The sequence below is a fragment of the Coregonus clupeaformis genome, chromosome 17 (genome assembly GCF_020615455.1).
Source record: "Coregonus clupeaformis isolate EN_2021a chromosome 17, ASM2061545v1, whole genome shotgun sequence".
Classification (NCBI taxonomy): Eukaryota; Metazoa; Chordata; class Actinopteri; order Salmoniformes; family Salmonidae; genus Coregonus; species Coregonus clupeaformis.
The window spans coordinates 74,099,542-74,124,219 of NC_059208.1; the positions used below are offsets into that span (position 1 = coordinate 74,099,542).

General features: G+C 43.2%; 2 protein-coding genes across 2 annotated transcripts; both read right to left on the bottom strand.

Annotated features, from left to right (window-relative positions):
* Nucleotides 1-754: 754 nt before the first annotated feature.
* rnf183 (ring finger protein 183) lies at nucleotides 755-2,969 on the bottom strand. The gene has a single exon (XM_045226558.1). The coding sequence runs from the start codon at nucleotides 2,330-2,332 to the stop codon at nucleotides 1,370-1,372; it is 963 nt and encodes a 320-aa protein (XP_045082493.1). The 5' UTR covers nucleotides 2,333-2,969; the 3' UTR covers nucleotides 755-1,369.
* A 1,779-nt stretch (nucleotides 2,970-4,748) lies between these two features.
* dhx16 (DEAH (Asp-Glu-Ala-His) box polypeptide 16) lies at nucleotides 4,749-23,919 on the bottom strand. Its single transcript, XM_045226559.1, has 21 exons — nucleotides 23,678-23,919; nucleotides 22,175-22,377; nucleotides 21,840-22,072; nucleotides 21,333-21,501; nucleotides 21,165-21,221; nucleotides 20,751-21,005; nucleotides 20,324-20,560; nucleotides 19,846-20,031; nucleotides 19,467-19,577; nucleotides 19,241-19,356; nucleotides 18,854-19,064; nucleotides 18,353-18,451; nucleotides 16,986-17,138; nucleotides 16,495-16,635; nucleotides 16,107-16,269; nucleotides 15,740-15,858; nucleotides 10,217-10,284; nucleotides 9,817-9,979; nucleotides 9,411-9,572; nucleotides 6,017-6,190; nucleotides 4,749-5,637 (listed from the first exon to the last, which is right to left on the bottom strand). Exons 2-21 carry the CDS (start codon nucleotides 22,370-22,372, stop codon nucleotides 5,509-5,511), a joined length of 3,144 nt encoding a protein of 1,047 aa, XP_045082494.1. The 5' UTR covers nucleotides 22,373-22,377; nucleotides 23,678-23,919; the 3' UTR covers nucleotides 4,749-5,508.
* Between the last annotated feature and the right edge of the window lie 759 nt (nucleotides 23,920-24,678).

The window sequence follows — 24,678 nt, forward strand, 5'->3', positions numbered from 1 at the left end:
GCTCTACAAGGTGTCAAAAGTGTTCCACATGGATGCTGGCCCATGTTGATGCCAATGCTTCACACAGTTGTGTTAAGTTGGCTGGATGTCCTTTGGGTGGTGGACCATTCTTGATACACACAGGAAACTGTTGAGCGTGAAAGACCCAGCAGCGTTGCAGTTCTTGACACAAACCGGCGTGCCTGGCACCTACTACCATACCCAGTTCAAAGGCACTTAAATGATTTTGTCTTGCCCAATCACCCTCTGAATGGCACGCATTCACAATCCATGTCTGAATTGTCTCAAGGCTTAAAAATGATTATTTAACCCATCTCCTCCCCTTCATCTACACTGATTGAAGTGGATTTAACAAGTGACATCAATAAGGGATCATAGATTTCACCTGGTCAGTCTGTCATGGAAAGAGCAGGTGTTTTTAATGTTTTGTATACTCAGTGTAGCTTTCAGTAAAACGTTAAAACAGTCACACACACACACTGAACTGGTCAGGAAATAGTGTATTAAATAAAAGAAAAGAAAACTAAAAGAAAATGATTTTCTAATGGGACTAAAAGAGGAAGTTGCGACCAAGGTGCACATGCCATAGAACGTTCCGCCAGGCAAAGATCTTATCAGAAATCAAATCAGCACATTTGGATTTACTGTAAGGCAACGGCATGTAACATGGCCCTGGTCCTATTGGACATGTCATTCATTTCAAGGGTGGTAGGATACCCCTGCTATGGCAAAAGAGACTTATTCCATTTTGTTTTTTATTTTTTTAACAAATGTATCATTCTTAATGAACTCTATATGAATATTCATATTGTTTATGTAAATATTCATTAGTTAGACATTTATGAATGTAAAACAAAAATCTTCAGCGGAACATTTTTACTTTGCAATGTAAAGAATAAGAGAATGCTCAGTGTAATCAAATAATCTCTAACTTGTAATAATTCTCCAAGGCAGACTTCAGTGCAAATAGATGGTCCACGACTTTATAATGAATTACATTTCCCCAGACAATGTTAATTGTCCTCTCTAACTTCACTGCAATAGCTGTCCCGTTCACATTTAGGGTAAATGTTCCATGTTCATGTTGTGTATACTGCAGGAAGGAAGACAAAATGGTGGATAAAAAATAACTCTTGCTTCACTTTTCCCATGAGTATTTCTTGTGCATCAGTCATTCATAAACAACATGGTCCTTTATTTCCTCATTAATCAGTTTGTCACAGCATGTTATGTATTGACCCCAGTTGAGTGTGCTCTAGTGCTTTCAGGTTCACCTTTCTTTTCAGTTCATTCATATTTTCTTCGTAACCGAGTATCAGTGAAGAAAATGAAATGACAGATATTTGGATCACTGACAATCACTGTCCTCTCAAAACATCTGAGTGATTCTCTCCTTCTCTGTTCCTTTCATCCCACCACCATCCCCTCTTTTCCTCAGGGTTGACTGGGCGGTGGTTGGTTGGAATTCCCCTTGCTGCGGTTTGTTGCCGTTGAGGACCACGTTGGGCATGACCACGAAGGCCAGGATGCCCATCAGCATCAGCGCCACGGTGATGGTGATGATGGACGCCATCACAATGTAGTAGCACCGGTCCGAGCGGAACATCCTGCGCAGGCGACCTCTGACCCTGCTAGGGGGGCGACCCACGTCCACGACATTGGCGAGGCCCTGATCCATGGTGCCCAGCTGGAGGTCACTGGAGGCCTGCTGGTCCTGCTTCTTGAGAGTGGGCAAGGTGAGGCTGGACTTGGCCAGGCTAGTAGTACCAGGAGGGGGCTTCTTGACGACCAGCTTGCCCTTGCTGCGCTTGAAGCGCACGGACAGCGCCCTCTGCATCTCTGGAGGGAGTTTGCGGAAGATGTCCTGGTTGTTGCCCAGCTGGGGCAGGTTGCGGCCGTGGGGCAGGTTGGTGAGCTCTCGACACACAGGGCAGGAAAGAGACTTGAGCTCTGAGGAGGTCACATTGATCCGGGCCAGGCACTCCAGACAGAAAGTGTGCCCGCAGGAGAGCAGCTTGGGGGTTTTAAAGACGTTGTCGTATTTGCAGAAGCACACCACGCACTCAGTGTCCTCCATGTCGTTTACGTGGGGGTCAGACTCCTTCTGGTTGCTGTCATCTCCATCCCTGTCTTGTCTCTTGTTCTCCTCACTCCTACCACGCTCCCTCCTCGACCTGTCTCTCTTTCTCTCATTCCTTCTCCCAGATCCCCCTCCTCTCTCGGAGTCAGTGCTCATGGACCTACGCACCTTGGTGGATTTCTCTCTTTGCTCGTTCTTTGCTGTCAGGTTTGGGTTTGACATTGGGCGGCTGTTTGGCCCCGCAGCCTCCATCGGCACCCTGTCTTTCCCTGTCGTCACTCATGGTGGACAGAGGCAGGCGGACGTGCTGTGGTAGTTGTAGCTGTGATGGCTGGAGTCAGATGGCGAGTGACGTCAGTGAAGTTCTGGTTTTTCACGTCTCTCCAGAGGAGCTGTGGAGGAATGTGGTTGTCGGTTAGATAAGGCGATTTGTTTGTCACAGAGAGCTAATTTAGTTCAGACAACAGAAAGAGTATAGGGAGTTCATTTCTAGCCATGACACAACAAAAAGTACCTCTTGTCGATCTCAAATAGGTAAAGACAGGGAAATATAGTTTAGTTTATGAATATACTGTAACTCATTACTTGCCATACAATCTATTGACGAGAATTCCATTTACACAACAAGCCAGTGCTATTTTTAAGTTGTCATGGTAGGTTCCATGCCGTCTGTTTGCTTGTGGATGTGGATGAGCCATCGACAAACAAGACATAGCCAATGGTCTGTACGACTTATTGACCAGGAACATGTTCAGTCTTGGTGCTCTGAAATGTAGAGCTGAAAATGCTGAGCTACTGAAATGTTAAATTCACATACTTTAACACATTATCTAGTAGAGTCACAATGGCATTTTGTATCAGTTACTCAACAAAAGTTGCATTAGTTGTAACAGTCATCAACAACATTGCAAACTATGTGCAAATAGTGATACGAATCAAGCGCATTATTTGAGTGGTATTGTTCAATCACCAGTTCATCTCACTCAGAAGACTTGGATAAAACTTGCTAAATGGCATATTATTATTATGACCATGAACACTTACTTGTGGAGGTAGCTGACATGTACCAGTCCGTCAGAGATGGTGCTTCATAGGAGTACTTTCCCAGTGGAGAATATCCCATTCAGTGAGTCCACTGCATCCCCATTGAGACACACTGAGACACTAACATGCCAAGTGGACCTTAATCCTCCAGTGTTCTCATCTCTTCCTGGTTTCCAACTATTCTCTTAGCTGTTTATGGCTCTCCTTTCCCTCTATCTGTACATCTGTGGAAGGTATTTCCTCCTCCCTCATACCTCCCTTTTCCATCTGCGCTCTTTCACTCCCTCTCGTCTGACCAGTCGGACCAGTTTAAGTGGTATTTAAACCACTGCTTCAGTGTCTGTGGAATGTGAGGGTAAACTCAATACTGTTATCGCGGATGTGTTTGTATCTCATTGTGTGTATTTGTAGTTTCTTGTACCTGTAGAACTACAATGTGGGTAGTCTGGGTTCCGCTGCCAGATAGTGTTTTCCATGTCTGCATGTGTAAACATTCAAATCTTTCATGGCATGTCAATCTTTACATAAACTGTATTAAAATGTCCTTAATGCTCATTTATTTCGAAATGGCCACTACAGTTGTTTATCATCTAACTTGAAATCCCATATTCCAAATTACTGTTTGAAAATTCTACAGACTAGAATGTGGAATGTGTTTGTTTCCTTGTCTGCTGTGGGACAAGGAAGTGACCAGCTGCATGGAAAACTCCACTAGGGTCTTGAAGCAGTGCACCGACCAGTACACTGCACTGCAACTCATGTCAGGATGCTTACTTGTCATACCTACAGTGTTTTTTGTGGCATTAGACTAAAGCTTCAAATGCAGGTTTACCATTATGACAAGATGAACAGGATCCACCCAAAAGCACTCAAGGCTATCTGCAATGATTCAGCAACACCATTATGCGGTTTATATGAAAACATTGAGTTCCAATGAACCTCACCCAGAACTAAAAATGTGTAAATAATTTCATTCACAAAGCTCTTTTAGGTAAACGAATGTTTAAAGGGTTGAAAAATCTGCCAAAGTGCACGTAATCCTGATTTCTCATTTCATTTAGCAAACTTCACAGAAAATAATAAACAACCCACTAACTACAGCAGATGAAACTTCTGTGGTTTCTATGACATTATGTTTAAAAGTCCAATGAACATCAGCCAGATTGTTAGTGTTCTAAATAATTCAGTTTAAAACACTCTCAAAGCCACTATAGTCAAACTAATGTGCACATAATCCTGAGATCCCATCATGCTTCAGTTGTTTGAAATGCATATACTGTAACCAAATAGTACTTGTTATATCCTTTGGCTGATCCCAGAAAATACTAACAACCCATAAAACATACATTTCAACTAACAAACCCTGATCCCAGGATTTACATGTTACTGGTAGAAAAACAGTATCCTGTGCCATTCAACAGGCAAAGCAGCAGCCTAAATATAGCCCTGATACTCTGAACTTCCTCATACAAGGAAATCAAAGGCCAGAAGAAGTAGGCTTTTTTTATGTATGGCCTATCAACTGTTAATGAATACATGGGGACAGGCAATGACAAATGTTTGTGTTAGCAACTATGTAAACTGTCATACACTCCCATGCTAACAAAAACACACACTTAGTGCCTAAGCTAGTCACAGGACAAGTGCCTGTAAAAAGTTTATTCCAATAGAAAAAAAGAGGAGGAGATAGTGGAACCACACTGAAGTCAAACACACACAGCATTGTTGGCTGTCAGTCTGTTAGGTGTAATTGGGACAAAAAAGACATTTACAACCCCAACAACACCCAGACATTGGGCAAAACAGTTAACTATTTAGGGAAAGTAAATAGGCAAACTCTCTGGTAGTCACGGGCCATTACATACAAAACAGTAGCCCCTGTCATTTGGAGTAGTCATTTGTTTTGATCTGTCTTGCCTCGCTTGCTGCTGTTTCTGCATCGTGGAGTAGGTAGTTACCCCTAGACGCTGATATTGGGTCAGTTTTGCATTTCCCCCACTAATGGTTAGGACATGGGGAGGGGAAGCTGATCCTAGATCTGTACTTATGGGAAAACTTCACCCCGGACCCTGCATCATACCAGACACAGAAAACTCAGTGACAGTCCAAGTGCATAACATTTCCTTATCATCAAGCTAGTCTAGCTCTGATAGGTGGTTTATGATAAATAAGCCCACAACCATGTGAGTTTTTATCCAGTTCCTTTTGTTTGTTGTTGCTCAAGGGCCCCTAACGTTTTGATTTCAGTTCCTTATGGCAGCCCTGCCTGGCTGTCTATCTCTGAGGGCAGAAAGTCTCTGTCTTTTCTAGTTCCTGTCTTAGCCCAGCTCTTCCTTGGCCTTGCCCTGTCCTTAGCCCAGCTCTTCCTTGGCCTTGCCCTATCCTTAGCCCAGCTCTTCCTTGGCCTTGCCCTGTTTGCGAGGCATCTTCTTGCTGCTGCTGTCCTCCAGCTCCTTGTTCTTGTAGTAGTGGGGAGCCACCTCCAGCAGCCAGCCGCTGTCTATCTCAATCACCTTGAGAGGCAGAGCAAGAGGTTTAAATAAAAGGGGGAAAAAATCTTTACATTCATTCAAAGTAATGTAAGAATAACAGCACGGCCCTTCCCCTTAAATCGTATTCAGTCTGCCAACCCATTCTATCCCATGCAGTTTACATTAAACATACAGTATGTTTATAATACTGTATACAAAAGACAATGCTACCTGGAGTCACTTGATATAATAATAATAACAACAACAACAACAACAACGTGGCAAGACGGCAACAACTCTCCCCTAAAGTTTTACTTTGTCCTTCACGGTGGTGGATTGATTCCATCTGACTCTAGGTCTGCCTCACACGGAGAAAATACACACAAACATGACCACAAGTCTACTAGTACTGATCCCAGACCTGTCTCATGAACTCCTTGGTGGTGAAGACCAGCTCGTGGTAGATGAGCCAGCGGGGCTGCTCCTCGAACAGGGAGCTGTTGGGGTGGACGTAGACCGTCTGCTGGTGCTTCACCGTCTTGTAGCCCCCCTTGCTGAGCCGCGCCGTGTGGTAGAAATACCCCGCCGTCACTGCCTGAGAGAGGGCGAGAGAATTTATTTAACCTTTATTTTACATGGTTGTCCCATTGAGGTCAAAATACATATTTTTATATGAAGTATCTGTGAGAGAGGATGTATGAGTGAGAGTGATGATGTTGTTACTGAGATGGTGAGAAGGTTGTAGCACAGGGGTCCCCAATTACATTCAGCCGTGGGCCGATTTTTCTTTGAGCGGATGGTCGGGGGGCCGGAACATAGTTATAAATAATCATTTGTAATAAATAATTTTTGTTATTAAATAAATAATTTGTACACTGAACATTGACCGCAAGAATCCCAAACAGATATAGTATGACAAAAACAGAATCATTTCAAACCTTGATTACATTGGGATACGATCACATATGCCTCTCTATTTATGCGTGGGAATACTTGGGAACAGATTTCCTAATTTCCTAACTAATCCCATCACCTATAAAGGGTCCATTCAGTCCCTCAGATCCAGTGTGAAGTGACAGGCTTGCATCTCCATTGAATACTGCTGCTAGCGCAGTGCTATCTAAATCTGCACAGTCAGTGGTTTAAAGGGGCATTCACACAGATGTAGTGTGAAGCATATTCACACATTGGCTACACATGTAACAAAGAGCTTGGTGTCAGGTAGGTGTTCACACAGCAAATTAGAAGTGCAACAAAGTGGTCTAGGTCAGTGTTTACCCCCAACAGCACACTTTTAGTTGTAGCCCCAGACAAAAACACCTGATTCAACATGGAGGGCTTGATGTTAAGTTGACAAGTTGAATCTGGTGTGCTGTTTGGGAGTACCCGACGACTGGAGTTGGGAAACACTGGTCTACGCTCTAGGAGGGTGTTTAAAAAAAATACATGGTTAACTAGATGAAGCGGTTTTATTGTGTGTTCATGGTCAAGTGGTTTTAAGGTGTGTTTATGGTTAAGCAGTTTTATGGTGTGTTTATGGTCATGAGGTTGATGGGTTCTTACTTCTAAATTGGAAATATGAAATATCCTTATTCATGTTACTGAGGGAGAGAGGGGAATGCAGAGGGTTTACATTCTGTCAGAACATGTTATTGTTAGACATCAGGTATCCTATGGAGAGAAGGGCCACAGTGGGGTTTCAGTTGTTGGGTTGTAATTGGAAATACTTGCTACACCAGAAGTTAATGGTTATATGTAGTAGGAATGTACAGTTGAAGTCGGAAGTTTACATACACCTTAGCCAAATACATTTAAACCCAGTTTTTCACAATTACTGACATTTAATCCTAGTGAAGATTCCCTGTCTTAGGTCAGTTAGGATCACCACTTTATTTTAAGAATGTGAAATGTCAGAATTATAGTAGAGAGAATTATTTATTTCAGCTTTTATTTCTTTCATCACATTCCCAGTGGGTCAGAAGTTTACATACACTCAATTAGTATTTGGTAGCATTGCCTTTAAATTGTTTAACTTGGGTCAAACGTTTCTTGTAGCCTTCCACAAGCTTCCCACAATAAGTTGGGTGAATTTAGGCCCATTCCACATGACAGAGCTGGTGTAACTGAGTCAGGTTTGTAGGCCTCCTTGCTCGCACACGCATTTTCAGTTCTGCCCACACATTTTCAATGGCCATTCCAATACCTTGACTTTGTTGTCCTTAAGCCATTTTGCCACAACTTTGGAAGTATGCTTGGGGTCATTGTCCATTTGGAAGACCCATTTGCGACCAAGCTTTAACTTCCTGACTGATGTCTTGAGATGTTGCTTAAATATAGCCACATCATTTTCCTTCCTCATGATGCCATCTATTTTGTGAAGTGCACCAGTCCCTCCTGCAGCAAAGCACCCCCACAGCATGATGCTTCCACCCCCGTGCTTCACGGTTGGGATGGTGTTCTTCGGCTTGCAAGGCACCCCCTTTTTCCTCCAAATATAACGATGGTCATTATGGCCAAAGAGTTCTATTTTTGTTTCATCAGACCAGAGGACATTTCTCCAAAAAGTACGATCTTTTTCCCCATGTGCAGTTGCAAACCGTAGTCTGGCTTTTTTATGGCGGTTTTGGAGCAGTGGCTTCTTCTTTGCTGAGCGGCCTTTCAGGTTATGTCGATACAGGACTCGTTTTACTGTGGATATAGATACTTTTGTACCCGTTTCCTCCAGCATCTTCACTAGGTCCTTTGCTGTTGTTCTGGAATTGATTTGCACTTTTTGCACCAAGAACGTGTCTCCTTCCTGAGCAGTATGATGGCTGCGTGGTCCCATGGTGTTTATACTTGCATACTATTGTTTGTACAGATGAACGTGGTACCTTCAGGCGTTTGGTTGGCTGATTTCTTTTCATTTTCCCATGATGTCAAGCAAAGAGGCACTGAGTTTGAAGGTAGGCCTTGAAATACATCCACAGGTACACCTCCAATAAATAAATAAAATGTTTAGTCATTTAGCAGACGCTCTTATCCAGAGCGACTTACAGGAGCAATTAGGGTTAAGTGCCTTGCTCAAGGGCACATCGACAGATTTTTCACCTAGTCGGCTCGGGGATTAGAACCAGCGACCTTTCGGTTACTGGCACAACACTCTTAACCACTAAGCTACCTGCCAATTGACTCAAATGATGTCAATTAGCCTATCAGAAGCTTCTAAAGCCATGACTTCATTTTCTGGAATTTTCCAAGCTGTTTAAAGGCACAGTCAATTTAGTGTATGTAAACTTCTGACCCACTGGAATTGTGATACAGTGAATTATAAGGGAAATAATCTGTCTGTAAACAATTGTTGGAAAAATTACTTGTGTCATGCACAAAGTAGATGTCCTAACCGACTTGCCAAAACTATAGTTTGTTAACAAGAAATGTGTGGAGTGGTTGAAAAATGAGTTTTAATGACTCCAACCTAAGTGTATGTAAACTTCTGACTTCAACTATATATGGTGGGGTCAGATAAGGGTGGATTAGTGAGGAATGGGGCGCCGAGGTCAGGTCAGGTCACATGAAGGGGAAGGAACAGTTTATTACCCACATAATTTAACTTCCTGCCTAGCAATAAAGATGTAATGTTTAGAGAACGGGAGGAGACACCACCTAAAGTGGGGTACGTATACACTTGTGCTGGTGGGAACATGTATTTGTCTTTTCAGCTGATTGACCCATTGGGTGAATAAACTTGGTTTGAGCTTTTCCTAGTTGTCCGTTAGTTTTTACTCTGTTTTGTCAGAACCTAACAAGGTTAAGGTGCGTTCAGTCACACTGACCTTGCGGATGGGCACAATGTCTCCGCCTGAGCTGCACACCTCCACCTCGATCCTGTCCATCAGGCCCTCCAGCTGCTCCCTGACATCCCGCGCCCGCTTCATGGAGCGGAACTGGATGAAGTTCTCGTAGCACCACTGGGTGGAGTAGCCACTCTCCAGCCACTGAGGGACAAACAATGCAGTCAAGATCACAGACTGACAACAAAACATAGAACAGCGTTTCCCAAACTCTGTCCTGGGGACAGTTCAGGTAGCCCCTCCATGTTTCAATCCGTTTTTGTACAGTTGGTGCCAAATGAATATGACCCAGAACTGCTACCCTGAAACCTTACATGAAACAAGTGGAAACAACAAAGTGGGGTAGTATCACATCTTTATCCTAACTATCAAACCCAATCCTCCTGACCTGTGTGTAGACGTTGAGCAGCACCATATGGTCTCCTCCGGGCACCACAAAGTTCTGCCTGGCGTTGTCGGCGTGAACCACCTTGTCTTTGGGCCGGTAGAAGATGGAGTTGTTCACAGACAGCATGGCCGCGATGGTCAACACCTCCTCAGAACACTTATACCTGTGGAGAGACAGAGGAAGATGGGAATGTTCAGTGAAATACATAAAAGGTATTTCATGTCCTGTTGAATAATTGGCACTCAATAATATTGAGTGAGAGAGGGAAAGGGTGAGAAAGAGAGAGAAAAAAGAGAAAGGAGAGAGAGGGGAATGATGAGCAAGGTAACATAATAATAATAATTTATTCCAGGATGATCATTTATTCCAGGCCAGTGCCAGGATCGCCATAGAGACTCACTGTTCTGAGGCCAGGATCATCTTGCTCAGCATGGGGTCCACCGGCAGCTCAGCCATCCTGCGGCCCAACTGGAACACAACACACATTACATGACCTTTCACATCAAATATTCTCACCTTTCTAAGGTATTAGAACAAAGACATTCACCTGTCTCATGGTGATGGAATAGATTTGACCTATTACAGTGGGGGAAAAAAGTATTCAGTCAGCCACCAATTGTGCAAGTTCTCCCACTTAAAAAGACGAGAGAGGCCTGTAATTTTCATCATATGTACACGTCAACTATGACAGACAAAATGAGGAAAAAAAATCCAGAAAATCACATTGTAGGATTTTTTATGAATTTATTTGCAAATTATGGTGGAAAATAAGTATTTGGTCAATAACAAAAGTTTCTCAATATTTTGTTATATACCCTTTGTTGGCAATGACACAGGTCAAACATTTTCTGTAAGTCTTCACAAGGTTTTCACACACTGTTGCTGGTATTTTGGCCCATTCCTCCATGCAGATCTCTTCTAGAGCATTGATGTTTTGGGGCTGTCGCTGGGCAACACAGACTTTCAACTCCCTCCAAAGATTTTCTATGGGGTTGAGATCTGGAGACTGGCTAGGCCACTCCAGGACCTTGAAATGCTTCTTACGAAGCCACTCCTTCGTTGCCCGGGCGATGTGTTTGGGATCATTGTCATGCTGAAAGACCCAGCCACGTTTCATCTTCAATGCCCTTGCTGATGGAAGGTTTTCACTCAAAATCTCACGATACATGGCCCCATTCATTCTTTCCTTTACACGGATCAGTCGTCCTGGTCCCTTTGCAGAAAAAACAGCCCCAAAGCATGATGTTTCCACCCCCATGCTTCACAGTAGGTATGGTGTTCTTTGGATGCAACTCAGCATTATTTGTCCTCCAAACACGACGAGTTGAGTTTTTACCAAAAAGTTATATTTTGGTTTCATCTGACCATATGACATTCTCCCAATCCTCTTCTGGATCATCCAAATGCACTCTAGCAAACTTCGGATGGGCCTGGACATGTACTGGCTTAAGCAGGGGGACACGTCTGGCACTGCAGGATTTGAGTCCCTGGCGGCGTAGTGTGTTACTGATGGTAGGCTTTGTTACTTTGGTCCCAGCTCTCTGCAGGTCATTCACTAGGTCCCCCCCGTGTGGTTCTGGGATTTTTGCTCACCGTTCTTGTGATCATTTTGACCCCACGGGGTGAGATCTTGCGTGGAGCCCCAGATCGAGGGAGATTATCAGTGGTCTTGTATGTCTTCCATTTCCTAATAATTGCTCCCACAGTTGATTTCTTCAAACCAAGCTGCTTACCTATTGCAGATTCAGTCTTGCCAGCCTGGTGCAGGTCTACAATTTTGTTTCTGGTGTGCTTTGACAGCTCTTTGGTCTTGGCCATAGTGGAGTTTGGAGTGTGACTGTTTGAGGTTGTGGACAGGTGTCTTTTATACTGATAACAAGTTCAAACAGGTGCCATTAATACAGGTAACGAGTGGAGGACAGAGGAGCCTCTTAAAGAAGAAGTTACAGGTCTGTGACAGCCAGAAATCTTGCTTGTTTGTAGGTGACCAAATACTTATTTTTGCAAATAAATTCATAAAAAATTCTACAATGAGATTTTCGGGAAAAAAAATTCTCAATTTGTCTGTCATAGTTGACGTGTACCTATGATGAAAATTACAGGCCTCTCTCATCTTTTTAAGTGGGAGAACTTGCACAATTGGTGGCTGACTAAATACTTTTGTCCCCACTGTATACAGTGGGGAGAACAAGTATTTGATACACTGCCGATTTTGCAGGTTTTCCTACTTACAAAGCATGTAGAGGTCTAATTTTTATCATAGGTACACTTCAACTGTGAGAGACGGAATCTAAAACAAAAATCCAGAAAATCACATTGTATGATTTTTAAGTAATTAATTAGCATTTTATTGCATGACATAAGTATTTGATCACCTACCAAACAGTAAGAATTCCGGCTCTCACAGACCTGTTAGTTTTTCTTTAAGAAGCCCTCCTGTTCGCCACTCATTACCTGTATTAACTGCACCTGTTTGAACTCGTTACCTGTATAAAAGACACCTGTCCACACACTCAATCAAACAGACTCCAACCTCTCCACAATGGCCAAGACCAGAGAGCTGTGTAAGGACATCAGGGATAAAATTGTAGACATGCACAAGGCTGGGATGGGCTACAGGACAATAGGCAAGCAGCTTGGTGAGAAGGCAACAACTGTTGGCGCAATTATTAGAAAATGGAAGAAGTTCAAGATGACGGTCAATCACCCTCTGTCTGGGGCTCCATGCAAGATCTCACCTCGTGGGGCATCAATGATCATGAGGAAGGTGATTGACCGTCATCTTGAACTTCTTCCATTTTCTAATAATTGCGCCAACAGTTGTTGCCTTCTCACCAAGCTGCTTGCCTATTGTCCTGTAGCCCATCCCAGCCTTGTAATGAGTGGCGAACAGGAGGGCTTCTTAAAGAAAAACTAACAGGTCTGTGAGAGCCGGAATTCTTACTGTTTGGTAGGTGATCAAATACTTATGTCATGCAATAAAATGCTAATTAATTACTTAAAAATCAGCCCAGAACTACACGGCAGGACCTGGTCAATGACCTGAAGAGAGCTGGGACCACAGTCTCAAAGAAAACCATTAGTAACACACTACGCCGTCATGGATTAAAATCCTGCAGCACACGCAAGGTCCCCCTGCTCAAGCCAGCGCATGTCCAGGCCCGTCTGAAGTTTGCCAATGACCATCTGGATGATCCAGAGGAGGAATGGGAGAAGGTCATGTGGTCTGATGAGACAAAAATAGAGCTTTTTGGTCTAAACTCCACTCGCCGTGTTTGGAGGAAGAAGAAGGATGAGTACAACCCCAAGAACACCATCCCAACCGTGAAGCATGGAGGTGGAAACATCATTCTTTGGGGATGCTTTTCTGCAAAGGTGACAGGACGACTGCACCGTATTGAGGGGGAGGATGGATGGGGCCATGTATCGCGAGATCTTGGCCAACAACCTCCTTCCCTCAGTAAGAGCATTGAAGATGGGTCGTGGCTGGGTCTTCCAGCATGACAAAGACCCGAAACACACAGCCAGGGCAACTAAGGAGTGACTCCGTAAGAAGCACCTCAAGGTCCTGGAGTGGCCTAGCCAGTCTCCAGACCTGAACCCAATAGAAATTCTTTGGAGGGAGCTGAAAGTCCGTATTGCCCAGCGACAGCCCCGAAACCTGAAGGATCTGCAGAAGGTCTGTATGGAGGAGTGGGCCAAAATCCCTGCTGCAGTGTGTGCAAACCTGGTCAAGACCTACAGGAAACGTATGATCTCTGTAATTGCAAACAAAGGTTTCTGTACCAAATATTAAGTTCTGGTTTTCTGATGTATCAAATACTTATGTCATGCAATAAAATGCAAATTCATTACTTAAAAATCATACAATGTGATTTTCTGGATTTTTGTTTTAGATTCCGTCTCTCACAGTTGAAGTGTACCTATGATAATAATTACAGACCTCTACATGCTTTGTAAGTAGGAAAACCTGCGAAATCGGCAGTGTATCAAATACTTGTTCTCCCCACTGTATCTCCTCCTTAATTCCCAGAGGTAATTTTCACTTTTTAGGTTTTATTTTTCGTACCAAATAATAAAGGGAAGGACAAAACAGTACAGATAAAAATAAAACAGAAAAAAAAGAATATGTGCAGGTGAGGTTGGAAACCACAAAAACCAATACACAAATAGAAGTACAAAAAAAGTTTGTTCAATCAGTTAAGCAAAGCATACTAATTATAACTGTACATGATATACTCAGTATACAAGAAAAAACATGTTTGATTATGTGAGAGAGAGAGAGAGTTAGGCTACATGGAGGAGACTACTGGGTAGTTTGGTTCATCGGGCTGACCCCTAATCTACGCTTGAAGTTATTGAGGGATGATGATGTTGTTTTGGCAATGTGAAGATAGGAATTCCAGAGTACTATGTGAGGTGCGGCAGTGGGGAGGGTGACGGTTATCACAGTGTCTTGTGTTGTATGCATGGATTTGGGAATTAACCTGAATTAACCATTGAAGTGTTTAGGTAGGCTGTCTGGGAGGTATGTGTATTTGTAGATGAAGGTGCATAATTGGAGTAGATTAATGTTGTAGATAGACAACATATGGAGTTTCTTAAAAAGAGGGACAGTTGGAGCCAAGTAGTTAGAGGAGGTGGCTAGTCTTGTACATTTATTTTGTGTGATGAGTCATTTGTGTAGGTAGGAAGCATATGTACTGGCCCAGACAATATTGCAGTAAATGAGATCTGGGTAAATGAAGCTGTAGTATAGTGGTAGGAAGCAAGCCTGATGAACCAAACCACGAATCTTTCTGATGATACCAAAGGACTTCACTTTGCTGCACACAAAGTGAATATCATCTTTCCAGGACAACTTTTCATCAACTAGAACACCTAGGAATCTAGTGGATGAAACCTGCTCCATTTCATTCCCACCAATTGAGATTCTGGCTCTTAAAAAAATTAATATATATATATATATATATATATATATATATTTCTTATTCTTACCAGTAAATACAATGAAGTTGGATTTATTTTTACATTTAAAGATCATTTGTTTATCTGGAATCATTCAGAGAATTTGTCCATGCCTGAGTTGGCTTCGTTGATCAGTGAATTGAAATTCTTGTGTGATAAAACCTACCTCTTTAAGGAATACCTGGAATAGTATAAAGCAATCCTTCTACCCCCCCTCCCCCACCCCCCCCATAAAAAAAGAAGAAGAAAAAAAGTGGTTGTCCCACTTGCTATCATAAGTTGAATGCACCAATTTGTAAGTCGCTCTGGATAAGAGCGTCTGCTAAATGATGTAAATGTAAATGTAAATAAAATGAAGTTGGTACCCTCAGCCAAAACAATGGGAAGTATGGTAGAAGACAGAGCAGCAAGGTCATTGACATAGATTAGGAATAACAAAGGTCTAAGGATGGAACGCCACAGGATATCTTGGCCCTTTTAGATGAACAACCATTTGCATATACAACTTGTTCTCTATCATAAACATAATTATACAGCCATTTATATGTATAATCATGAAAACCGTAATAATGCAATTTAGGAAGTCATATTTCATGATTTCCGTGACTTTGGATAAATCTAGAAAAATGTCAAGAGCGTATTCATTGTTGTTCAGAAGAGCCAAATTTGTGGAGTAGTTTTACAAAAAACATATTGGTGCTCATATAATTAGAATACAGTGTTGGTTTAAATGTTTCAACATTATTAGATTTACATGAATCATTGAACTTATTAGATTAACATGTAAACATCAGGATCACTATAGGTCTTATTTCCAACATTACATTGAGATGGGATAGCTGTAGAAGCCTTATTGAACTGATCTAACAAGGAAGGGAGGAGGGAACGGTGACAATGCGATTTAAAAGTATTGTAATGGTGCTGTTGTTTCGATAGACAGTCAGACGTTAGTTACCTTGGTGAGCTCTCCGAGGTGGTTGAGAGCACCCAGTGCGTACAGCTGCTCCAGGGCTAGCACCAGGGTCTCGTGAGGGGGCGGGTCCATGAAGTCAAAGTGGATGAGGTCATTAATTCCTGTCGGGTAAAAAAAGATATGCGACTCTAATTTAAAAATAAATCGACACGTGGGTTTGCTACACTCACAGTGAGGCCCAGGCCCTTTGCTCCACTAGGAGCTCAAAGGAATAAGTCAAGTCAGTCAAACTCATAATAGTGAACTACAGACTATACTTAAGTGGATTACTTCAAGAGGACTTCAGTGCTTTTTAAAACATGTTTTCTGATTTATCACTAACATATTTTATAAAGCGTTTGTTCCATACCCAAGCTCTTGAGCAGTAGCACTACATTGCCCAGGTTGGTTCTCTGGATCTCAGGCACGGTGGACTCCTCCATCTCGTGTTTGAACGCCCACGCAGTGTAGAGACGGAAACACTTCCCAGCAGCCACTCTGCCTGCACGACCTGCTCGCTGATTGGCTGAGGCCTGTGGTGGATCAAAACACAGATGGAGTCAGCAAATGATCTGAATGTTGTCCAGAGAACAAACATAAAATCTACAAAAAGACAATCAAAGAAACAGGTGTTTGAAATACTGGCAAGAGGCATCTTCCACAACTACGGTACAATAACCCCGATAAGAGCCACATGAATGACACTTTCTCTGACAATAACAAAATGGCTTGTTTGAAAACCAAAGCTAGTATGTTACCCGTGAGCAAGGAGTGACAATCAGAGATTCCATCCCAGTGCGGGCGTTATAGCTCTTCTGCTTGCAGAAGCCTGGATCTATGACATATATGATCCCATCGATGGTTAGAGAGGTCTCTGCAATGTTAGTGGCCACCACCACCTAAGGACACAGAGAGAGGACACTTTGTACATCAGATAATGTGTTTGTACATAACAACACAAGAGAATGAGAAACATGGAGGCAGGAATCTGAAGAATAATGTCTGAAGTGATCAAATTACATAATAGTAGAATAGAATCTACTACATTGACATAAGTGCAGCATGAAATCTACAATAACCCAGATTGGATTGGATTTCCTTTTGGGTAAAGAAAATAATGCATACATATTTTTAAACATTATTTGATCACAGAGGATAAAACATATTTCCAAAGTGGTCCTTGAGCTTTGTTGGGAGTAGAGCACCCCCTAGTGGCCCAAATTGAAATGGACAGAAGAGGTCCTCTCACCTTGCGTGAGCCAGGGGGTGTGGGGCTGAAGATCTTGGCCTGCATGTCTGAGGGTAGGTTGGCGTAGATGGGAAGCACCAGGAGCTCAGAGATCTTAGAACCCAGACGCCTGCATCTCTCCTGCAGCAGCTCACAGCAAGTCTCAATCTCCTCCTGTGGAAAGAGACAGAAGAGCGGTAAGGACATTCACTTTGGCAGAAATGTATGTGACATTTATTGATTTTACCAGGTAAGTTGACCGAGAACACATTCTCCTTTACAGCAACGACCTGGGGAATAGTTACTGGGGAGGGGAGATGAATGAGCCAATTGGAAGCTGGGGATGATTAGGTGGCCATGATGAGGGCCAGATTGGAAATTTAGCCAGGACACCGGGGTTAACACCCCTACTCTTACGATAAGTGCCAGGGGATCTTTTAGTGACCACAGAGTCAGGACACCCGTTTAACGTCCCATTCGAAAGACGGCACCCTGCACATTAAAGAGCTGCATACAGAATGAATAGACTTAAGATGGATGCTGACGTAGTGTGATTTAGCAGATGTAGTGTGATTTAGTACATGTAGTGTGATTTAGCAGATGATGTGATTTAGCTGATGTAGTGTGTTTTAGTACATGTAGTGTATTTTAGCAGATGTAGTGTGATTTAGTAGATGTAGTGTGATTTAGCAGATGTAGTGTGATTTAGTAGATGTAGTGTGATTTAGCAGATGTAGTGTGATTTAGCAGATGTAGTGTGATTTAGCAGATGTAGTGTGATTTAGCAGATGTAGTGTGATTTAGCAGATGTAGTGTGATTTAGCAGATGTAGTGTGCTTTAGCAGATGTAGTGTGATTTAGCAGATGTAGTGTGCTTTAGCAGACGTAGTGTGATTTAGCAGACGTAGTGTGATTTAGCAGATGTAGTGTGATTTAGCAGATGTAGTGTGATTTAGTAGATGTAGTGTGATTTAGCAGATGTAGTGTGATTTAGCAGATGTAGTGTGATTTAGCAGATGTAGTGTGATTTAGCAGATGTAGTGTGATTTAGCAGATGTAGTGTGATTTAGCAGATGTAGTGTGATTTAGCAGATGTAGTGTGCTTTAGCAGATGTAGTGTGATTTAGCAGATGTAGTGTGCTTTAGCAGACGTAGTGTGATTTAGCAGATGTAGTGTGATTTAGCAGATGTAGTGTGATTTAGCAGATGTAGTGTGATTTAGCAGATGTAGTGTGATATGTAGTCGGCCTAGCTAATGTGCAGTGACTGATGTAGGATCTGATGTTGTGTGAGAGCAGATGTTATGTGACGTAGTAGCCGAGGTAGATGATGTAGTAGCTGATATAATGTGAATGTCAGTGTTGAGGCGAGGCGAGAGTGTGTCAGACCTGTCCAGTGAGGAAGACCAGACAGTCTCCGGGGGGCTGTGTGACGTGGATCTGTAGCACCGACACAACACAGGCCTCCAGGTAGTCTGCCTCAGGAGCCTGAGTGAGAGAGGGGAGCGAGAGAGAGGGGAATACTAAACAAACGATACCAGAGAGCATAGAGTACAAAAAAAGAACAGATATTTGGCCTACATCTTTCACGTACATTAGTATCATCCAGCACTTCTCACGAGTGAAATGATTCACATTCTAAAGGTATTTATATTCATTACAAGTTATGCCTTTGGCTGCGTTCCGTTTCTTCCGACTTGTCTCAAAGAGCGCACTTGCTCACTTCCTTTCACAGATTTAAAGGCTCTAGACTGGTTTAAACATTGACTGGAGGGAGTTTTCATGTTAAATCCATGGTTGGAAGTGCACATTTCGGGAGAAGGGTGGAGAATGGGAATGCAACCTTTTGTCCTGAGGCCATTCCACTATACAGATTGTCAGCAGTGGTACCTTCGTGTAGAAGATGTCCACAGGGAACCTCCTGCCAGGGATTCTGAAGACCGGCGCGTCGTCGAAGAAGCAGGAGAAGCGCTCTGTGTCCAGGGTGGCGCTGGCCACCAGCACCTTCAGGTCCGGACGGAACCGGGCAATGTCCTTGATCAGGCCAAACAGGATGTCCGTGTGCAGTGTCCGCTCGTGGGCCTCATCAATGATGACCACACTGAGAAAGAGAGAGGGATAATTGATCATTTCTTATTCATACTGACCATAAACAATATGGCTGGGAATTGTTTCATTTCTTATTTTTCTAAAACATCATATACCACTTTTAAACATAAACCTCTACATATGGAAAACATGCCTAAAGATAAGGACAGACGGGGCATATAGTGGTACCTGTAGCTGGCCAGATCAGGCTCTGTGAGGAACTCTCTGAGCAGCATTCCGTCAGTCATGTATTTGAGGACCGTCCTCTCTGACGTACAGTCCTCAAAACGGATACTGTAGCCTACCTGAGGAAGGAAAGGGTGGTTGGACAAATAAGGTGAGTTTGTTTTCTACCATATACAGTAAGAATGATTTATGCTTCATCGGAGTGAGAGAGAGTGAGAGAGATATTCACCTCATTACCCAGCTTGACGCCCACTTCTTGTGCCACCCTGGATGCTACGGACATGGCTGCCACTCTGCGGGGCTGGGTACAGCCAATCTTCATGCCTCCATCATTGTAGCCCTAGGAGATGTAAAGCCAGACCACAGGTCAACAAAGCTAACATACACAGAAAAACATAATGACAAAAATGGATCAGGGTGGAAAACGACTATTCTTATTTTTTTAAGTGAAAAGAGTGAATAAACATTGAAGATTTAAGATTACTTTACTGACTGTCAAACGCACTAAAAACGTCCAATGGAAATGTGTCTTCTGCTTTATTCCAACCCCTTTGAAATGTGCCCATAATAATGTTTATGGACGTGGCCCTTGAGTAATGTGTACCCACCGACTCCATGAGGTACTGGGGGATCTGGGTGGTCTTGCCAGAGCCCGTCTCTCCCTCGACGACCAGGATCTGGTGCTGCTGGATGGCCAGGAGCAGGTCTTCTCTGTAGGGGAACACGGGCAGGCTGCGTCTCACCTCCTGGATGGACTGCTTCTGGACCTCAGCCTGGGACAGGGCTGCTTGCTCCTGGAGAGACACACAGCATACAGAGATGAAGACAATATTTGAATTGTACTTTATTGTTCATTGTGAAACGGAAATGTGTTATTTGCACATTTAGAAATGCTACAGAAGCTCAGGTGTGTATTGGTTGATTGCTATTGATTATGTTTGGAATGTAAAATATTTTAGGAATTTGAATTATTGCAATATTTTGTTCGACTAGCCTTTAGACACAATATCCATCATTATAGCTCTATTCCTTGCAACCGATCAGAAACAAATGCTTTAACGATAAAACTTAGTGTCAACAACACACCTTCTCATCCTGGGTTCCCTTCATGATGACGGCACTGCTGACAAAGTTGATCATCTCATCCTCCTCCAGGATCAGCTGGTACTTCTCCCTTTCTGCCTTCAACCCTTTCTCCCTCTCCTTCTTGGCCCCGAAGCTGAGCGAGGCGGTCTTCAACCTCTCCTCCTCCCAGCGGCCCTGCTCTCCTCCACCCTCCATCGGCATCTCCAAGTCCAGCTCCATGTCCCTCTGAGGAATATCCTGGAGAGATGGAAAGAGGGAGGTAGAGAGAGGGGAGAGATAGAGGCAGGGATAGAGGAAGAGGGAAATAGAGAGTGAGCAAGATATCTATAATCAAGCCCCGGATCCTAGTGTTTTACGTATCTCCATTTCAACAAGAGTACTGGCTATCCATGGCAGGACCATTACCAGCCAACTATCTCCTCCTTACTTTACTCCTCTTCTCCTCTGGCATGTAGTATCTGTTCTTCCTCTCCTCCTTCTCCTTGGCGCCAGCTTTCTTGTAGTCCTTGGCCAGGTCTCTGAGGTTGCGCTTGTACTCCAGCTCCTTCCGCTCCCTCTCCGTCAGCGCGTCCGTGGAGAACAGGTACTCCTCGTCGGCTATCTCTGCCTCCAGGTCCTCCAGCTTCTCAGCCTCTCTCTTGGACAAGTAGTTCCTGCGAGACTCCTTCCTCAACTCTGGCAGCTATAGAGAAGAGGAGAAGATAGGTGGTGACCATAGAAATATAATGAGTCTGAGGGTCTCTGCCTGTTCTAGTAATTCTATTTCTACGGTGTATTTCTATACCTAGACGATAGTCTATTATACGATAATAGTTACTGGGCATTTTAATCATGTGCTCACGATTTTCTTGTGATCCTCCTCTGCCATCTTTAGTCTTTTCTGAGCCTCCTCGTAGCCCTGGTGAAAAGGTCATGGTAAAACATTTAGCCAACAGTCAAAACACACCTACAAGTACACTAGTAAGTAAAATAGACTGGGTTGGGTTCCATCATTGATAGTTAATCCCACCTTCTTGTCTGTTCTCTCCATGATGTTCCTCGTCTTGTCTTTGTCCTTCAGTTTCATTCGTTCGGCAAAGGCATCCCTCTCCTCCAGATCCAGTACGCGTTCTCTCTCTTCCTTCTCCCACTCCTCCTCCTCCTCTTCATCCTTCTGGTCGCCATGGCCCAGTTTACCACTGAGAAAGGGAAAGGGCCTTTTAGAAACTCAAATCACACAATCTAAGTGGAGGCTTGTTCAAGCAGGCATTGAAGCCACAGAGGAGTGGCAGCTGAAAAATGAATACTACACAGCATGAAAGCAATCAAAATACTCTAGGGTAACTGGCTTCATTGTTGTAATGTATTTATGGTTGTAATTCAGTTAACGAGACCATAGACTCCCGAAGCTGAATCCTATCTCCCTGAAGTCCATGGCGACAGTTCAAATGCAACAGCTAAAAAGCAACACAAGAGAGAAAAGCAGGTAGAATGTGTAACAAGCAAGCAACATGAAACCCCATTCCATGTTGATTACCTTTTAGGGGTCTCCTCTTCACTAGATGATTGACTCGCCTCTCTTTTCCTGAGGTGCTTTCTCTTATCGCCTCGGTCTTTAATTTTCTTCTTCTCTTTCTCCCTCTCTCTCACTGCCTCTCCGTCGCTCTCACTGTCCGACAGTAGGGTGTAAGTTCGATTCTTCCTCTCAATCTCCATGACATGTCGCTCTATCGCTCTGGCTGGCTTTTCAACCACTTGTTTACGAGGAATCTGAAACACATAGATGAAAGTCATTACTAGACGCTTATAATAACCACGGTCAAAATTAGAAACAAGCACGCAGTTAAATACAAAGAAAGCAAATCATTTGACCTTTTCATACAGTTCCTGTGCAAAGGCGATCACTCTCTGATTAATGTCGATGGTGCCCGTCGACTTGAGGTGGGCCACAAAGTCTTGAGAGCTCGAGGATTTACGTGCGGAGCCGATCATGAACTGGGCAACATATCTGTCACTCAGGCCGAGGATGTCGTGCAGACTGTCGCTCACCCATTGCTCTAGGTTTGCCATGTTGCCTAATTGGGAGACAAAATGAGTTAGTTATGGTGTAGACGTAGACAGAGTTGCATAGTACTAGGTATCACAGGAGGCTGCTGAGGGGAAAACGGCTCATAATAATGGCTTATCCCGCTCCAGCCATTACCACAAGCACGTTCTCCCCAATTAAGGTGTTACCAACCTCCTGTGCTAGGTACAGTTGAAGTCGGAAGTTTACATACACCTTAGCCAAATACATTTAAACTCAGTTTTTTACAATTCCTGCCATTTAATCCTAGTAAAAATTCCCTGTCTTAGGTCAGTTAGGATCACCACTTTATTTTAAGAATGTGAAATGTCAGAATAATAGTAGAGAGAATGATTTATTTTAGCTTTTATTTCTTTCATCACATTCCCAGTGGGTCAGAAGTTTACATACACTCAATTAGTATTTGGTAGCATTGCCTTTAAATTGTTTCACTTGGGTCAAATGTTTCTTGTAGCCTTCCACAAGCTTCCCACAATAAGTTGGGTGAATTTTGGCCCATTCCTCCTGACAGAGCTGGTGTAACTGAGTCAGGTTTGTAGGCCTCCTTGCTAGCACACGCTTTTTCAGTTCTGCCCACAAATCTTCTATAGGATTGAGGTCAGGGCTCCAAAACCTTGACTTTGTTGTCCTTAAGCCATTTTGCCACAACTTTGGAAGTATGCTTGGGGTCATTGTCCATTTGGAAGACCCATTTGCGACCAAGCTTTAACTTCCTGACTGATGTCTTGAGATGTTGCTTCAATATATCCACATAATTTGATGATGCCTTCTTTTTTGTGAAGTGCACCAGTCCCTCCTGCAGCAAAGCACCCCGACAGCATGATGCTGCCACCCCTGTGCTTCACGGTTGGGATGGTGTTCTTCGGCTTGCAAGCTGCCCCCTTTTTCCTCCAAACCAACGTTTAAGTGGTAGTAAAAATAAATGTTTTATCAAACCCGTGGTATATGGTCTGATGTCCCACAGGTATGACAAAACATAAATTTTTACTGATCGATTTTTATAACAACAATAAGGCACCTCGGGGGCTTGAGGTATATGGCCAATATACCACGACTAAGGGCTGTATCGTGCATAAGAACAGCCCTTAGCCATGGAATATTGGCCATATACCACACTCCCTCGTACCTTATTGCTTAATTATAAAACTGAATAGATTCGCTGCATGATCTCAAGACATAACATTCGAAACAATAGCCCTCTAGCTTTTTTCCCCCTCCTTTATTTGCTCTTTAAAGATCTGAAGAGAAAACTATTCATAACATAGATGGTAGCTAGGTAGCCACCTTACCTTGTTTTCAAACCTTCACGCAATGAACATGGGATGGGGTGATATATGAAAACAGCACAACACGCAGCAGCTAGCAAGCTTAGCAAAAAACGAGCTCAGTTTAGGTTAATTTGCTTCACGCCTGGCTAATAAATGGACGTTTAACTAACGAGCGAAGTTAAAATTAGCTCTCTCAATACTAACAACAATCATGTTGGTTTCAACGACACTTATTATGCAAAACATATCCACAACTTTTCGGAAGCGGAATTACGTGTTTCAATAAGTCTCTGGTCGGATTCTGCATTCTGGCCCCTGGTGGCTGGTGTTCAGAACAACTCAATCAGAACAAGTGTGCACTGCGTATTTAGTTTGTCCTAATGATGGAACATTTGCATCTGAATGAAGAGCCTGCATTATAAACATATTGTAACGACCCGGTATTGTGTTCTGTGTTCGTGGGTATGTTATTGTCTCATGGGTGCTAGCAGGGGTTAAATATGCCAGGACAGACGGAAAGGTTGGGGGGGTATGATGGGTAATCCCGCGGGGTTTTGAAATGCATATATATGGGTTACTGTCTCATCTCTCTCTCTTCTATTCGGGACCCTGATCTGCTCCTTTGAGTCTGCCCTTAATTTGACATTGTATATTTGTGTACGTTCGGAACTGAACGGCGTGGGCTGTGGCCTGAACAATAGCCCAGTTTAGGAATAAACCTGTGTTCTGCCCTGCACACCTGGTGTCCGTCTCCTTTTCCTTTATGACCCAGCCCGGGTCATTACAATATTTTTTTCCGCTATCTACATCCGTCATCGTTAATACGATTAGTTTATGAGGCATTTTGCATTACACTCAATTGTTAAAGACCTGTCTAATCTATATTCATTTACATTATTTCCCGTCTAATCCTTTTTGTGAGTGGAATTTAGGCACAGACTGGAGTGTAAACCTCCCTTCAAGTGTGTGTCGTGACCATTGAATCACAGTGATTTAAATTGAAACATTAAAAGTCAAGTGAG

Excerpts from the sequence above, each read along its gene's own strand:
- dhx16 (XM_045226559.1), bottom strand. The coding sequence starts at position 22,372 with ATGGCAAACCTAGAGCAATGGGTGAGCGACAGTCTGCACGACATCCTC. Across the intron at positions 19,357-19,466 it reads GCGTCAAGCTGGGTAATGAG|GTAGGCTACAGTATCCGTTT; the intron begins GTGAATATCTCT and ends TTCCTTCCTCAG. Across the intron at positions 15,859-16,106 it reads GCTACTGCTCAAGAGCTTGG|GAATTAATGACCTCATCCAC; the intron begins GTATGGAACAAA and ends TTTACCCGACAG.
- rnf183 (XM_045226558.1), bottom strand. The coding sequence starts at position 2,332 with ATGGAGGCTGCGGGGCCAAACAGCCGCCCAATGTCAAACCCAAACCTG.